The following is a 16,241-nucleotide window of genomic DNA, read 5'->3' on the forward strand; positions in this document are numbered from 1 at the left end:
GCTGAGTGGGGTTGTGTCCTGTTCGCCTCTAGGTCCCCCATCTCCCCCCCTCCCCCCGTGCCTAGAACTGGTCCTCCTCAATGGATATTTGAGAAATAACACAGCCCAGGGCTCTGGAACGGCCGGGAAGAGAAAGGGGACTGACATTTGTTGAGGACATTGAGGCTCAGAAAGGTTAAGTGACCTGCCTGAGCTCACACAGCAGTGGGTGGAAGAAGGCAGGACTTGCGCCTGGCCTGCCTGGCCCCACGGCCCTTGGGGGTGGCTGAGCCTGGTGGAAGCAGGGCTAGAGCAGGTGTCCAGGCTCAGGAGAGCAGGTGCCCCTGAGACCACAGGCGGCTGCCGGGCCCTCTGAGAAAATGGAGCAAGAGAGATGCCACCCAGGGTGTGCTGGAGACCCGGGAAGGTCAGTGGCCCCGAGGAGCCGTGGGCTCACCCGGACGTTGAGCCTGTCAACTGACTTGCGTTTGGTTGGCTCTGCTAGGCTGGCGGGCGCGGACTCTCAGAGCCCTAACCATGTGCCCCAGCCACTGGGTCTCCGTATGTGCTAGCAGGCGGGCACGACTGTCACACCCATTTACCAGATGAGGCAACTGAAGCACCACGGCCTCAAGAACCTGCCCAGGGTCCCGGGGTGAGTTCAAACTCAGGCTGATCGCCCCGGGCTTCCCTGACCACACTCCCCGAGGGCCCCTGGGGACACAGGTGAGGGGTGCGGGCTGGGTCTGCGGGCGTCGATGGAGCCGGCTGCACCAGGCTGATGGCTGGAGTCTGGGGGTGGGGGGGTTAGAGGATGTGGGAGCGACAGGGTTCCTTCATCAAACCCTCAAAGCCCAGGACAAGACTGCAGGGGCGGGGCCAGGAGTGCGGGCGCTGTCTGCCGCCCCCAGACGGCCTAGGAGCCCACAGGTGGTTTTCCCTCTTGTGAAAGAGCAGTTTCTCTTTTCATGATTTGCTGCAACGCAGGGGAAATCTGTTGTTTGTTTGCAGCCGAGATGTTACAAAACGCCGCACTTCACACTGCAAAGCCTCCCCCACTCAGCCTCCAGGCTGTCGGGGCCTTTCGGGGAGGAGGGACCCACAAACAGAAACCATGGGAATCTGGGGAAATTACGCTCAAAATGACTAAGTGTGAGGTCAAAGGCATAGTCCCCAACAAGCTGCGTTTCCTAGGCCGGTCTCTGCACTGGCCCGGCTCCGGGGGGCGGCGGGGGGTGCTGGGGGGTGGGGGGGGGGACCAGACTCAAGGAGACATGTCACCGGCGGGGCCTCGAGGCCTGCGCAGGCACCGGGCATTCTGCTCTTGCCTCCCTGGGGGGTGGGGGGGAGATTATTTTTCCTTGAAGAAAGTTCTTTACAAAGGAAGGTGAGTAGAAGCCCAGAGCCCACTGCCTGGGGTCCTAGCTCAGGGCTCGGGCTGACCCAGCCCAGAACCTGACCTCTACTCGCCCGCTAAGCCTCGGACAAGCTCCCGGCCGCCCTGAGTCTCCGTGCCCTGCCCCTAAGTGGAGCCGGTAGGGACAGCACCCCAAGGGCACCTCGAGGGGCGCTGAGCTCAGAGAGGCCGATTCATGGTCATCGCAGCTGCTCCTGCTCCGTGTGGGCGAGGGCAGAAGGGCGCGGGCGGCTCCTGACCCTCACGGAGGTCGGGGTGAGGAGGGAGAACCGCCCCTAGTCGGGGGTCCGTGTCAGCGCTGCCCTGAGCACGAGGGACCCCCGTGTGGGCAGCCCTGGCCGGGCACACTCCTAGGGGTCCCCTGGCCTGGATGAACTCACCCCAAGGCCACCCACCCGGGTCCTGCCTTGGACCCGGGCCACCCAGCTTCCAAGGGGGCCCGGGACCAGGAGGGGACTCAGCGTTGGCCCCGGAGAGGCCTGGCTCCCGTTGTAAAATAACGACGCGGCCCCTGGCTGTGTTTCAGGAAGGGTGGTGCCCTCCTTCCTGGTCACAGCGACAGTTCTGTGCTCCAGGTTAGTCTCTGGCGGGCAGCTGCTGCCGCCCCTCCCCTCCCCTTCCCTCCCCGGCTGACACGGGCACCACCACCACCAACACCAAGGCGGCTCTGCACTTGGCGGGCTCAGGGTCCTGCTTCTACCTTAGATTCCTTGGGACTCTCACCCCTGCACCCAGCCCCAGTGCCCGCCCACCTTGTCCGAGGGACGGAGGCCAGGCTGTGCTGGGAGGGGGGCTGTCAGCACGGAGGGCCGAGTGCCGGCCCCACCCCTTCCACAGCCACCTTGCGAGGCATCAGCTAAGCAGCCCCTGGCCCCGAAGGCTTCCCTGTGAAGTCTGCAATGTTCAAACGCAGCAGCAAATCCCCCGAGACGGGAATTAGCGCAGGCGGCGGGGATGAAAGCGGCTCTGAAGTGCAGAGCCAGCGACCGGGGAGAAGGAAGACAGATACCTGTGAGCCGCAGCGTCCAGGGGGACAGGAGCAGGCCCAGGAGCCAGGGGGCCGCGAGGGGGGCCGCGAGGGGGCCCGGCAGGACCCACCACCGCGAAGGCCGGCTCTCCATCGGGCCTCCTGGGCAGCGTCTCTCCTTCCTCTTTAGTTCCCGGGGCAGGACAGCCCGCTGGTAGCCACAGTTCCCCTTCGTGTCCCCACACCAAGCTCCTCCCTGGCCACCCTCTGCTTCCTCAAGGCTCACATAGCCTGCGCCTCTCAGTGACCCCAACTTCCTGCTCCAGCAGTGGGAACAGCCCCCCCTCTCCCCGCCTCCCTGCCAGGCGCCAGGCGAGGCTGCCAGGTGAGGCTCTGGGCTCTCCTATAGAAGAGCTGGGGGTGCTGAGCCTCCTAATCTGCCAGGTGGGGGGCTCCTCCCCTCCGGACCCCTTTCCAGCTGGTGGCGGGTCCAGAAGACACTGGTGCCTGAGGGGACAGAGATTTCCAGAGGAACTCCAGGGCCTGGCTCAGCCGCTCACCCTGAAACTGGCTAAAGGTGCCCACGTCAGGAAACCTTCCCCTTAGCAATAGCCCAGGAACCCGCCCCCCCATAATGATCTCATCAAAGAGCAGGGCTTGGGGTGGGGTGGGAGGAGGATCAGGAAGGGGCAGGTGGGTGACGGAGGAGGGGCAGGCAGTCAGGGTGGGGGCAGGAGCCACCATTCCCAGCCCCACACGTGGGGCGGGTCATTAACCCAGCAGGGCCACCCCGTCCCTTCAGAGGCCCAGCGGACGCCCCTCTCGGCCCACCTCCTGCAGCCTCCCCAAACCTGAGCTCACTTCCCCCCAGGAGACCCAGGAATGGCTTCCCCATCTGGCCCCAGAGGACAGCCCCGTCCTCGCGTCCAGCAGCACTGACATGGGGACGGTCATTATTTGCCCACCTGAGCTATTCCCCCGGGCATCCTGGAGCCCAGCACCGGCTGAGCTGGGGGGCGGGGGAGGGGACAGGTGTCTGGAGGGACAGAGGGCAGGGTCGGGCGAGGTGGTGAGGAGCCCCGTGCTGGCGCTGGGAGGAAGCAGGGCCCAGGAGGTTGGGTTCCAGCACATGCCCTTCACCTTCTTTCTCCATTAACCACGACCAGCGTTATTATCCCCACCGTACACAGGGGAACAGTGCCCCCAGAGGCCAAGCAGCTGGCCCAGGACCAGGGCAGGTGCGGGCCGGCCTGCACACCCCACTGCGTGAAGCCAAGCCTGCACCCCCCCCCCACCGCAGCCCCCACGGGTCCAGTTTCCATGTTTTGAGCAAGCTCCCCCACACACACACCGCTTTGCACGTGAGCGATGAAAGCCACAGGCTTCCCCACCAACGCCAGGAGTGCTGCGAGGGGCAGGCAGGAGCGGGACGCCCACCAGGTGAGGAAGACGTATGAACGCAAGACTGTTTCTACCGGCAGGGGGCCGGCGGGGGTGGGGGGGGGGCGGTGGTATTGACTGCCGATCCATCACGGTGATACATGCAGCATGTGTCACGGGGAGACACAGATAATCTGCTTCACGCTGCTCCTGAGCTCCTGTGGGGAGAGGCTGTCTAAGCACCTCGATGCCATGGTGATAGGCGTCACGTTAATGCCTCGCGTGGAGGGAGCGTTCTAAAGGCATCGGGCTGTGCCTCTAGGTGTCTCTTTATGACTCGGCATCAGGAGGTGGCTGAGTGCCAGGCGGCCTCAGAACAGCCACAGGGGCGCCAGCTCCGAGCCTGCCTCCCCTCCCCCACTCTCAGCCCCCTCCCCACCTCCCTTACACGGCAGCCGTGCTCTCTGCAGCCCCGGAGCCTTGAGCGCTGCCACCTGCCTGGTGCCTCCTGTTCGGCTTCCTCACCTCTGCCCCCCAGTGCAGGGCACAGAGCCGGCACCTAGTCCGTGCTCAGTAAACACGAACGGGTGCGTGAACGGATGGGGAGTGGCGTCAGGGGATAAAGGGCCTCCCCCCAGGCTGGCTGTGCCCAACACCAAGCCTGGCACAGAGTGAACCCCCGCGGGCTTCAGTCGGGCAGGCCTCCCCGGCAGGTCCCCAGGCTGCAGGGCACGGATGTGACTGGAAAAGAGGCGGGTGGGGTCTTGGGTCACTGTTGAGTGTCTGAGCCACAGAGAGCCACCACGCCTCCGGGGAGAGGCGGGAAGGGGCCTGGCAGCAGCCAGTGGGCCCAGGACCCAGAGTGACAGGAACCATAGAACCTCATTTTCATCCAAACTTTCCACCTCCTCTCACCCAAGTGGGCGCCGGGCAGGGAACTCGCGGGACGTAGACCCATCAGGGGTCCCTCCCCACCCCTTGGGCGGAAGCTGCTGATGAGCAGGCGGGAGGGGGCAGAGGACACAGTTCTGCACAGAGGGACCCCCCCCCCACCCACCCCACCGCCCCAGCTACAGCAGAGTCTGCAGGTGAGGTCCCTGGGGGACAGTGCACTTCAGAGCTTGGTTTTGTCCAGGCACCTGTCTGCTTGTCCATCCATCCATCCGTCCACCCTTCACATTTCGCTGAGCATCTGTTTGCACCTGCACTGGCCTCAGCGGAGGAGGAAGGAATGGCAGGCCCAGGCCGAGGGCCCCGTGCCGGGGCAGGAGCAGTGACCCAGCAACAGCATCAGCTGCGAGCCCCTCCTGACACCAGACCGTTTCCACCAACAAACCCATTCCGTCCTCACGCAGTCACATCACAGAGGTGGCCTCGGAGGCCCAGGGCGGTAGCATGAAGTTTGCCTGCCCCAGGTCACTCGGCTAAGAAATGTGTCCAGGGCAAGCGACTCAGATGGCCCCAGGCTCTGTGCTCCCAACCACTGCCCCAGCCCGTCTCAGCGGCAGAGCCGTGTATACAGAGAAGGAGGGGGGCTTCGTGGAGGAGGTGGCAGCCCTGAAGGAGGAGGAAACGGGGGAGCACAGCTATCCCTGCGGCCCTGAGGGGCCCTGTCCACATGAAGACTAAAGCTTCCCCAGCTGGACCAATCGCTGGCCTCTGTTTCGGTTTCGTTCCCACATCCACTTATTAGGTACCTACTGTGTGCCAGGCAGTGGACGTGCAAAACATGTCATAGCTTTGCCCTCAAGGTGCTCCCTGTCTAGAGAGGAAAACAGATGCCCCCCAGGATTTTCACCTGCCCCGGGGGACCAGGGGGGAGCGGGTGAGCAGGGTGAGCAGGGTGAGCAGGGTGAGGGGGTGAGGGGGTGAGGGGGTGAGGGGGTGAGCAGGGTGAGGGGGTGAGCAGGGTGAGGGGGTGAGGGGGTGAGCAGGGTGAGGGGGTGAGGGGGTGAGGGGGTGAGGGGGTGAGCAGGGTGAGGGGGTGAGCAGGGTGAGGGGGTGAGGGGGTGAGGGGGTGAGGGGGTGAGCAGGGTGAGGGGGTGAGGGGGTGAGCAGGGTGAGGGGGTGAGCAGGGTGAGCAGGGTGAGCAGGGTGAGCAGGGTGAGGGGGTGAGGGGGTGAGCAGGGTGAGGGGGTGAGGGGGTGAGCAGGGTGAGGGGGTGAGGGGGTGAGCAGGCGAGTGTGAGGCCCGGCCTGGCTGCAATTGGGTTCCGTTGCCCAGGAACTGCCCACCTTCTCTGGATTTCCTCCCAGAATGCACTGTGGGCAGCAGATGCACAGGAAGCAGAAGTGCCCGGGAAGGGGACCGCTCTCCTCCCTCCGGCCATGGAAGTCACTTCCTTCCTCCTCACAGACTCTGCGCCAGGAGGAGCCCACCAGCTGGAGGGGCCCCTCACCGTGACCCTAGTGCCTGAGAACCACAGCATCCCATCCTCCGGGCCCGGGGTCCCCCTGCCGGGGCCCCACCTCCACGCTCTCCCTCAAGCCCCCTGCACTGGAGAGGGCTGGTGGAGGGCAGTCCCCTGTCCTGGCCACACCTGGGTTTGCCTTCGGGCCCCCTTCCTGCACCAGTAGCAACGGGCAGAAACCTCAGGGGGTAGGTGTTTCTGCCCGGATTTTACAGATGCAGAAACTGACGTTCAGAGAGTGTAAGCCACCTGCCCAACGCCACACAGCGAGTCAGCAGTGGGACAAGGACGTGGGCTCCCATGACTGCGCTTTTAATCGGCACGATCCCCGCAGTCCACGCGATCCCCCCAGCGGGCTGGTCTTACAACCTCCTCCTACGTACGGCCTAGTGACACAGCAGAGTGAGTGGCTGCTTGGGGTCCTGGTGGGGACCAGCGCCCAGGGTTTCCCCATTGGCCACACCCCAGGGTTAGCGTTCGTTGCTAACTGGTTTGGGGAGAAGCAGAAGGCCCACTGCAGCCTCCCCAGCCCCTGCCTCACCAAGAACAACCCTGAGGATCGGAAAACACGGATGGGGCATCCTTTCGCCCGCAACATGGATCCCACGTTCACCGTGCCAGGGCGCGTTAGGGTTAGGCCCTTGTACAACTGTGTCCTGAGAGACAAGCACCGGCCAGGAGGCCAGACACTGGAGGTCCAGGGCGGGCGGGATGGGGGGGCGGGGCAGGCGCCCAAGTCTGGAAGGTCCTGTAGGAATGGTGCCCCCTTCCCCTCCCCTGGTTGTCCTGTGTCAATGGCGCCACCTGGTGGCCAGTGGGAACGCCCTCACCTGCAATGTCTCCCTCTCTTTGTCGCTGCTTCTCCCTCCAGGGGTCTCAGGCTGCCCAGCAAGGCCAGGCCAGGGCTGCAGAGGCAACATGCTGAGCGCTGGAGGGGGCAGGGGAAGGGGCCGGCTGGGCAGGGGAAGGGCCGGCTGGGGAGGGGAAGGGCCGGCGGGGCAGGGGAAGGGCCGGCTGGGGAGGAGAAGGGCAGGCGGGGCAGGGGAAGGGCCGGCTGGGGAGGGGAAGGGCCGGCGGGGCAGGGGAAGGGCCGGCTGGGGAGGGGAAGGGCCGGCTGGGCAGGGGAAGGGCCGGCGGGCCAGGGCGCGCTGGGCGCTGTGGGAGCGGAGGTGCTGCAGGACACAGGAGCCGCCTTCAGAGCTGGCCCACGCGGTCCCAGAGCTGCTGAGGCCGGAGCTGGCCGTGAACTCCTCCTGCGGAACCTTCACCAGGGGAGCCGGTTACGGCCACCAGGCGACCATTCCCGCGGCTGTGCAGTGACAACCGTCTGGGAACCACCCCCCCCACACACACACCCCTGTGGGTTCTACGGGGCAGAGGCCTCAGGACCTGTGGGCTGAGGGGTACGTGTGGCAGCCACTCGGGATCAGGTTCCGGGCCCCGCCCCAGAGGCCTGGGCCCAGGAGACTTTGGGACGCTGGTTCTCACTTGGAGAAACTCACCGCCTGAGGCAGGTTCCCGAGGGCTGTGGGCGGCTGAGAAGGGGGGGGAGGCGGGGTGGCTTGGCCACCAGCCAGGAGGAGCCCTTCAAAGAGATTTGGTTCCCCTCCCCCCCCACCCCCCACCCGCCTTGGGAGCCAGTGAGGTCTCCGACCCTAGAGCCAGGCCCCTCGGGGTGCACGTCATCCCCTAAGCCCAAGGGGGCCGTTCCCCATCTACCATGTGGAAGAGGTGAACGCAGCCTTGGGCACGGATTCCTGCCGATGCACAGCTGGAGCCCCCTCCCCACCCGAGACGAAAGCGCTTGGCAAAGAAGAGATGCTGGTTGAAAGCTATTCTGCGAAAACCGTTCCTGGGGGTCCCTCTGAGGCCTCTTTCCGAGGGGCGGGGCGGGGGTTTGCAGAGAACAGCAAGGGTCCCGCAAGGGGAGAGGGGCAGGCACAGGCCCGAGGGAAGGCTGGGGGGGCGGCAGGGGGCAGGGTGGGGAGCGGGGCTGCGAGGAGGGGCAGGAGAGGGAGCCCAGCCCACAGGAGTCTGGCTTGGAGCTGGTTGCTGTCAGGGCTCCAGAGGTGGGTGCTGGGGGCTGGGCGGTGGCAGGAGGTTCTCCTGGGGACCCTCCCAGCAGCGTGGCCTCCTCAGGGAAGCTCTCCTGCCGCTCCTGCCGCCTCTCTGCTCTCTGCCCAGCAGTCCTCTGCCCACTGCCCCGGGGCTGGGCCAGCCCCTCCACCCCCACGGGGAAGCCGGGGTCGCAGTCAGAAGGCCTTCGGGTCGTGGACAGCAAAGAACCAGGCCGACACCTCCCTCTTCTACGGGCGTCCCGAAGTCCCCCAAAGCCCCGCAAGGAGCTGTGGGTCACTTGCTCCTCACTCAGCACAGCTCCCCCGGGTGATCGGGGCCAGGCCCTGTCCGGGGCCCCTCCGAGGACAGAGCTTGGCACCCACAGATCGAAGTCACAACCCAGCGGAGCCCGGCAGGAAGGGGCACCGGCCCAGAGCGGGCTTCCTGCCGTGGAAGCCCATGCCACGGCACCCCAAAGCCTCAGTGAGAAGCTTCCAGAAACAGACGAGGGCGGGCAGGAGGAGGGGCTGGGGGTCGGGTCCAGGCCGAGCAGCTGAGGCAGGAGAGGGGCCCGGGGAGCCGGGCTGGGAAGGCCTCCCTCACCCTCTGATGAAGCCACCTTCTCTCCTGTGTCAACAGTCAGGTGAGTAACCACACTTGCCCTCCTGCTGGAATTCTGGTGCTGCCGCTGGTGTGGTTCTCCTGGCTTCATCGCACGCACAGATGCAGAGTCAGGGCGCGCAGTCAGGCAGCTCCCGCCCGCCTGGACCTGGCGTCGCTGATGACTGACTCGGTGTCTGAGCCGAGAGACTTTCTCCGGAAGCAGCTGGTGTGGAAGGTTCGAGGCTCTGCATTCGCTGCAGCGACATCCCTTCTCCCCAAAAGGCCCTCGACCCTGGAGAGGCAGGTGGTCCTTTTGGGACCGGAGATCCCCGAGAGGCGAGCTGGTGGGCAAGAACGCAGCCTGTCCTCCGTGGGGCGGGAAAAGGAGGGACGCCAGCTGTGTGCTGGCCGGGGACCGCCTGCCGGGGACGGTCCCCCAGGTCACCCGGAGGGCGGCCAGGGCTTCCTCCCGAGAGCCCAGCCCACTGAGGCCCACAGCACCGTGCGTCCGGCTGTTCTCGTCTGCCTCGGGAAAGGGATTCATTCACAAGCAGCCGCCTGCCTGGCAGGGAGCCTGCGCCTGCGCCACCCTTGCCCGCGCCCTGGTGGCACCTTCTCCTTCCCCTCGTCCACCCGCCGGTCTGCCGTCAGCACCTCTGGCAGAGACGCACCGGACGCGGCCATTCCTGAGCTGCGCGAGGGACGGGCCGACTCCTTGTTGGGTGCAGCTGACCCAGAGCGGGCAGGAGGCCCTTCGTCCGCTGGCCAAGGGCCTGGGCCTCACTCCTCACCCACAGCCCTCCTGCCTCGACACCCCCCCCCCCCCGCGTCTGAGGGGAGGTGGCTGGGGGAACGGACACCCAAGGAGGGAACGGAACTCATCTCTGCCAGATGTTGGGCTGCGTCCGTCCTCTGAGCCACCCTGCCAGGTCCTGCTGTGCACCCATCTTACAGGTGAGGAAACCGAGGCTGGGTTTTCTAAGGCCACACAGCCACCGCAGGCAGAGCTGGGGTTTCAGTCCCGCCCTGCCTGCTCACGAGCACTGTGGCAAGCTTTGGGGGCTCCTGCCCCCCACCCCCACCCCCCGGCTAGACTGTGAGCTGTCAGCCTGGTCACCTTGCCATCCCCAGCCCCGCGCCTGCTCCACCCGCAGCAGCCCTGCTTCCCAGGCGATGCCCCTTCATCTGTGCCGGTGCTCAGGCCGCGCAGATGTAGCTCTTGCTGAACAAGCAAATGGGAAAGTGGGCGAGGAGTCCCTGTGTGAGGCCCTTCCCCTGACACAGCGGTGAGCGGGCCCCACGGGGACTCCTAGCCAAGTCAGCCACAGCTGAGCCTGGCTTTGGTTACACACTTGAAGAAAGTAGGTGTCAGAATCTGCAAACAGACGTTGGCCCTCCCAGGAAAGAGCTGGCCAACATGAGTTACAAATCGGCAACGCGGCCTCAGCAGGGAGCGTTCTCCCTTCGGTCAATCCCGAGGTGGTCAGGGGTGCCCGGGGACAGGGCTCCGTGCTGAGGCTGAGGGCACAGGGCAAATGACACCCACCGACCCGCCCCTGCCCTTCCCCTCAGGCGGGACCCCAGCCTCCCACGTCACAGCTCCCCTCCCAGGGACACGTGCCGAAGCCAAGGGGGACGGGAGGAGATTGCTAACAGCTCCTGGGCCCAGGGGTGGGTCGACCACGGTCACGGCTGTGGTCAGGTGGGAAGGGTGGGAGTGGGAAGCCCTGGCTGCTTGGGAACAGGGGGTAGAGTGAGGGTGGGGAGCAGGCTCAGTGGGCTTCCTAGGTCACTGCCCCCCCATAAGGGCCTGGGCTCCTGCCCCTCCCCCCTTCTCCCCCAGCCCTGCCCCTCCTCCCATCTCTACTGTTCTTGTCCCACAAGTGGCCAGAGACTCTCAAGCTCACGAGAAGCCCCCACCTGATGAACAGTCGTGGCCTTGGAGTTTGCCCCCGGGCCCTTCTCGCATTTCCTTCCCGTGGGTGAGAGTTTGTGCCGCTGCCCCCCAGCCCCCCAGCCCCATCTCCAGGCCAAGACATCCCTGGCCCTGTTCACTCCCCCCACGGAGGGCTCCTCCCCCCGCAGCTCCCTGGTGCGCTGGGATGACCCCTCCCCCATTCTGGACAGTCACCTCGCTTCTGGGAGGGTCCCCTACCTCCGTCTGGATCCCCCACTTCCTCTGAGCTGGGATCCCACCTGGCAAAGCCCGAGCCCTGCCCTCCCCGCAGCGGCCCATCCGGAGGGTCTGTAGGGAGAGGGACAGTCTTGGAGCCCCGCTCCCCGTCCCGGCTGCCCCACCCTGACCCCGCCCCTGGCATCACTGGCCGAGACTGGCCACTGGCCACTTCCATTTAGAACAAGGCGCTCGGGGAGGGAGCCAGAGCTCAGGCGGGGGTAACGCTCGTGCACAGAGCTTGGCCCAGGGAGGAACTGAGCCCTCCCGGTGGCACAGGCATCAGGGGAGACCGGGAGGGAGCCGGGAGGCCTGCAGGCCCTTCACACGCCCAATCTCACAGCCCCCGGGTGACAGTTCCCAGCTTGAACCCAAACTGAGAGGCGAGTCAGCCGCCGAGCCCCCCTTCTCCGTACACTGCCCGGGGCCAGCCCAGAGGAAGCGGGTGCGAGGCCTCTCACTGGAAAGAATAACCCGCCTTACGAAGCCTGACTCAGGCGTGGCAGCGAGCATTCACCTCCCTGCACACGGGAATAGAAACCACCAGCCACAGACTCTAAGACGGCCAAATCCGGCAACATCAGCTCAGGAGAGTGACCGGGCAGCCCACGGCCACCGCCCGGCACCGGCCACGGCCTCTCTCCACTCTCGTCGCCTGTCCCACGAGGGCGCTGCCGCCCACAGCTGCAGGGAAAGGACAGACTGGACCGCGCGCCCTTCCCAGGTGAGCAGCAGGGATGCGGGGCAGGTGGCGCTTCCTCCTGCAGGGACCCGTTTAAATGCTCCTCACGGGCCGACACTCGCTGCCCAGCGTGGCCTCGACCCCTCGCTGCAGGGCCCGCGGGGAGCTGTGTGAACGCGACATTTCCGTGAAACCAGCAAGACACTGACATCCTTTCCACGCGCTCGCTACACTCACCCCTCCTCCCTCGCGGCCTCTCGGACAGACGCTGTGATGGATGGAGTGGGCCTCCGCGGGGGAGAGACGGAACTGAGGTTAAAATGTCCCACGTTGGCAAACTGTACAGAAACGGGTGACCCGGGGACACCGCAGTGACAGTGCGACTCCGTGGCGACACCACGCTGGTTTTTACTGAATGGCACTGACAGGCACATGCGGGTGGCCATTGCCGGGGAGGTGCCGGTGGGGGTGGCCTGTGCCTTAGAGGAACCCAAGTCTGGATGTGGAGGCCGGAGATCTGGGTTCGAGGCCCAGCCCTGCCACTTCCTACCTGTGGGCCCTCAGCTTCCTCCTGGGCGAGGGTGAGGGCAGCAGGAGCGGAAAGTGCCTGTGAGCTGTGCCCGGCTGTGCTGTGCCCGGCTCTTCCCTCTAGTAAGAGCCACCTGCCTGGGGAGTCCCGCCATGTGGGGTTCTGCTGCAGTGGCCCCAGGGGCCCGGTTTGGGGAGTTCATCTGCCCCCCCAGACATGGAGAAGCTGTGCTTTTTTTAAAAATCAGGCTCCTGAGCCAAATTCCAAATTGGTTGTGGTTTACCAGCAAGCTGACCCCCAGAATCCCATGGCCCTGGCCTGCGCCTGTCCCTGTCCACCCTGGTCCCTCTGCCCGCCCTGGTGCCTCTGCCCTGGTGCCTCTACCCTGGTGCCTCTGCCCGCCAGCCCGTGCCACATCAGCAGCCAGGCTCCAGGCTCCAGGCTCCAGGCTCCAGGCTCCAGGCGGAGACACAGGGAGGCCTCATTTCATTTTCCCTTCCAGGCTTGATGGATGATGGTAGACTCCGCCTCCAGCTGTCAGAACTCCAGCCCGCACTTTGCCGACAACTCATCACGCAGGACCCGCTCCTCTTCATCCTGGCATCAAACGTCTGTTTGATCGGCTTTTCATCCATTTTCCCATCCATTTTCCGCAAATGTGGCGGTTTAGGGATGTTCTGAGTCTCGCAAGACTGTGCGTGCTGCACTCTGGCAATAGATCAGTGTGGTCCCAAACGTGACACCGGGGGCCCTGCTCTCAGCCACCCCTCATCCCCCCTCCACACGCTCCCCCCTGCCAGCCCGGCCCCCTCCCCTTGCCAGAGCCAGGGTGCGGGACAGAGGGAGCCCGTCCACGCTGGGTGGAGATCTGGTGCCCCCTGGAGGCCCATGGGGAGGGCAGGGCAGGAGGGGAGGGGCTGGGTGGCAGGGAGTGGGTGGGCCCACAGCCCCTCTGCCCAGCCTTCCTGGGTAAAGCCACGGATTGGGGCTGGCTCAGTCTGCGCATCCCGCGCCTTTGGGAATAAGCAAGCTTCCGCCTTTGGTAGCAAATCCCGGGTTCCAGGGCATTGTTTCCACCATTTCCCCTGGAGCGCAGAGCCTGTGGGGCTGGGGGCACCCGCCCCGCTTTCAGAGAAGGGGGCTGGGGATCTGAGACGCGGCGCCAAGGTCACGAGTTCCTGGCCGGGGGGGCCCAGGTCCATCAAGTGAGAGGAAAGGCCAGGGGCCCTGGGTGGGGGGGTCTGCAGGGAGCCAGGGCCCTGGGTGGGGGTCTGCAGGGAGCCAGGGGCCCTGGGGGGGGGTCTGCAGGGAGCCAGGGCACTGGGGGGGGTCTGCAGGGAGCCGGGGGCCCTGGGGGGGTCTGCAGGGAGCCGAGGGCCCTGGGTGGGGGTCTGCAGGGAGCCAGGGGCCCTGGGTGGGGGTCTGCAGGGAGCCAGGGGCCCTGGGTGGGGGTCTGCAGGGAGCCAGGGGCACTGGGGGGGGGTCTGCAGGGAGCCAGGGGCACTGGGGGGGGGTCTGCAGGGAGCCAGGGGCCCTGGGTGGGGGTCTGCAGGGAGCCAGGGGCCCTGGGTGGGGGTCTGCAGGGAGCCAGGGGCACTGGGGGGGGGTCTGCAGGGAGCCAGGGGCACTGGCGGGGGGGGGGGTCTGCAGGGAGCCGAGGGCCCTGGCGGGCAGGGCAGCAGGTGGCGGGAGTGGACCCTGGACCAGGGCTCAGATGGAAGCGTGAAACTCCAGGGGTGAGGAAGGGGGCAGGACCGAGCAGGGTGAAGTCAGACCCAGCAGGGGTGCTGGGGGCAGAGGGCAATCAGAGCTCAGCAAGTGCGATCATCAAAGGTCCATAAAGGAAACGCTAATCACCCCCTCCCTGCCCCCAAGGGTGCCCGCACCCTCACGCTCGCCTGCACCTTCCCACCCTTCTAGCTACACACACACACACACACACACACACACACACAGGTGCACACGTGCGCGCACATGCACACGCACACACGCACGCACGCACACGTACACACATGCACACACACGAAGCAGAGAACCTCAGCGGGGCACCTGGGCTTGTTTGTTCCTCCCGCGTCCTCGCCCTTTTTAGTCCAGTGCATCTTGCTTAGGGCTGGAGCCAGGCCCACTGGGGCAGCTCCAGCCTGCGCCTGGCTGCCTGGCCGGTCAGCTAAGTCAGGAGGGGCCTGGGCAAGGCTGGAGAGCAAAGACCTGCCTGGGGAAGGCACGGGGCCCAGGGAGGGAGGCAGAGGCAGGGAGCTGGAAGAGGCAGCGGGAGGAGCAGGGGACAGCCCTGCCCAACAGCATGTCCAGGAGGACATGAGTCCCCCCAGGAAAAGCAACGCTTGGGGGTGAGCGGTGGGGGCGGGGGTGCTGGGCAGGCCCAACTAGCAAGAGCTCCCTAGCACCCAGGGTCCGTTGTAGGGGCTCCTCTAACCCACAGTCACCTCCACCCACTCCGCCCTGTCAGCTTGTCTCCTCAGGGACACACAGGGGACGCTGCTGGGGAAGGAAGAGGGAGAAGTAGCAGGTTTACTAGGAAAAGCGAGTTTGTGATTCTCCGCTGCTGTGGCAACTCTAGCTCACCTCCCGGCCCCTCCCCCAGACCGACAGAGGAGACGGGGAGAGCCTGCCCCAGTGCTGGGGGTGCTGAGGTCTGGGGGTGCTGAGGTCTGGGGTGACAGCAGAGGACAGAGGAGGCTGCAGGGCCTCGCCCCGTGGACGGAAGGGCATGTGACCTGGCTTGGGAACGGGGCCACTGCAGACATAATTAGTTCTTTCATCTGACATCACCCCGGGTTCAGGGCGGGCCCTAGATCCGCTGGCTGGTGTCCTGTGAGAAGGGGGCGCACGGGGACCCAGGCAGGAAGGCCGTGTGGAGCCGGAGCCGGAGCGGAGCCATGCAGTTACCAGCCAAGCCCCGCAGGGCCAGAGGCTGCACAGGCCAGGAAGGGTCCTTCCCAGATCCCCGTGGAGCAAGGCCGGCTGGCGGCCGGTGTGGGACGCTGACCTCTAGGCTGAGAGGGGACAACCCGCTGTGTCTTAAGCGCCTGCTTGCGGTTCTTTCTATGTCAACCTTAGGAACTGAGACACTGAACGAAGCAATCAAGGGTCAGCTGCAAGAACGGGACCCTCCTGAGGAGTCCATTCACCCCCACTTTACCCCCTTCTGCCTCCCCCAGCCCCCCTTTCCCTCTGGCTAACACGCCCGGAGCCAGGTTCGGAGCAACCCCTCACAACAAGCAGCTGTCGGAGAAAGAAGCCGCCTTTACGGTGAAGCCACACCACCTTGTGAAGAGTGTGGAGAATCGGGAAGAGCGTGGCACCCTTTGGACCCGCAGACCCGGGTTCAGACTCCGGCTCCATCCTCTTCCTTTCGCCCTGAGGCCGCGGCGCGAGGGTGATAGTCCTGCCCCCTCACTGTGTCAGGGTTCAAGGGGGAGCGAGGGCTCAGCCTGTGCCTGGCTCCTCCCACCACTCAGAACGGTGCTCACGCAGGGCCGGTCCCTGACAAACACGCCAAGGCCATAGAATCGGATCGGTTCCAAGCCCCTAAATGTGGATGTGCCACAGCCTTCTTCTGCTCTTATTTGGAAACAGTGAGCGTTTTTCTTCTCTAACTTGACATTTTTTATTTTAAAATGTACATTCAGTAACATGTTTAACTCTTTGTTATACAGCCCTCTGGGGTCTGACGAACGCCCGGGCGTGGAGCCACTCCCACAGTTACTACAAAGAACAGCCCTCTGCCCCTTTGTGGTCAGCCCCGCCCCAGCCCCTGGCCACCCGGGGCCTGCTCTCCTTCGCCTTCTCCAGGGTGTCATCCAAGTGGAATTACATAGCGGAAGTGATGGGTGTTGCTTCTGAGATGAGGCTGTAAGAGAATAGGCTGCCCCTGTCCCTGTCCCCACTTCCTCTCCCTCTCCCTCTCTCTCCTACTCACTTGCTTTTTATTAAATACTAGAGGCCCGGTGCACAAAATTTGTGCACGGGAGGGGGGTTCCTCGGTCCAGCCTGCACCCTCTCCAATCCAGGACCCCTCGGGG

General features: G+C 65.3%; 1 protein-coding gene across 3 annotated transcripts in view; it reads right to left on the reverse strand.

Annotated features, from left to right (window-relative positions):
* Positions 1-16,241, reverse strand: part of NFAM1 (NFAT activating protein with ITAM motif 1) — a 61,315-nt gene that overhangs the window by 29,295 nt on the left and 15,779 nt on the right. For 2 of the 3 annotated variants that reach the window (XM_081084296.1, XM_081084298.1), the window contains exon 1: positions 2,406-2,634. The exons of the other annotated variant lie outside the window; for it this stretch is intronic. In XM_081084296.1, coding sequence (XP_080940422.1) covers positions 2,406-2,517 — 112 coding nt within the window. In that variant the 5' untranslated portion in view covers positions 2,518-2,634. Of the gene's footprint in view, positions 1-2,405; positions 2,635-16,241 lie in introns of those variants that run through there. 3 annotated transcript variants of the gene reach the window in all.

This window comes from Myotis nattereri (genome assembly GCF_964212035.1).
Source record: "Myotis nattereri genome assembly, chromosome: 2".
Taxonomy (NCBI): Eukaryota; Metazoa; Chordata; class Mammalia; order Chiroptera; family Vespertilionidae; genus Myotis; species Myotis nattereri.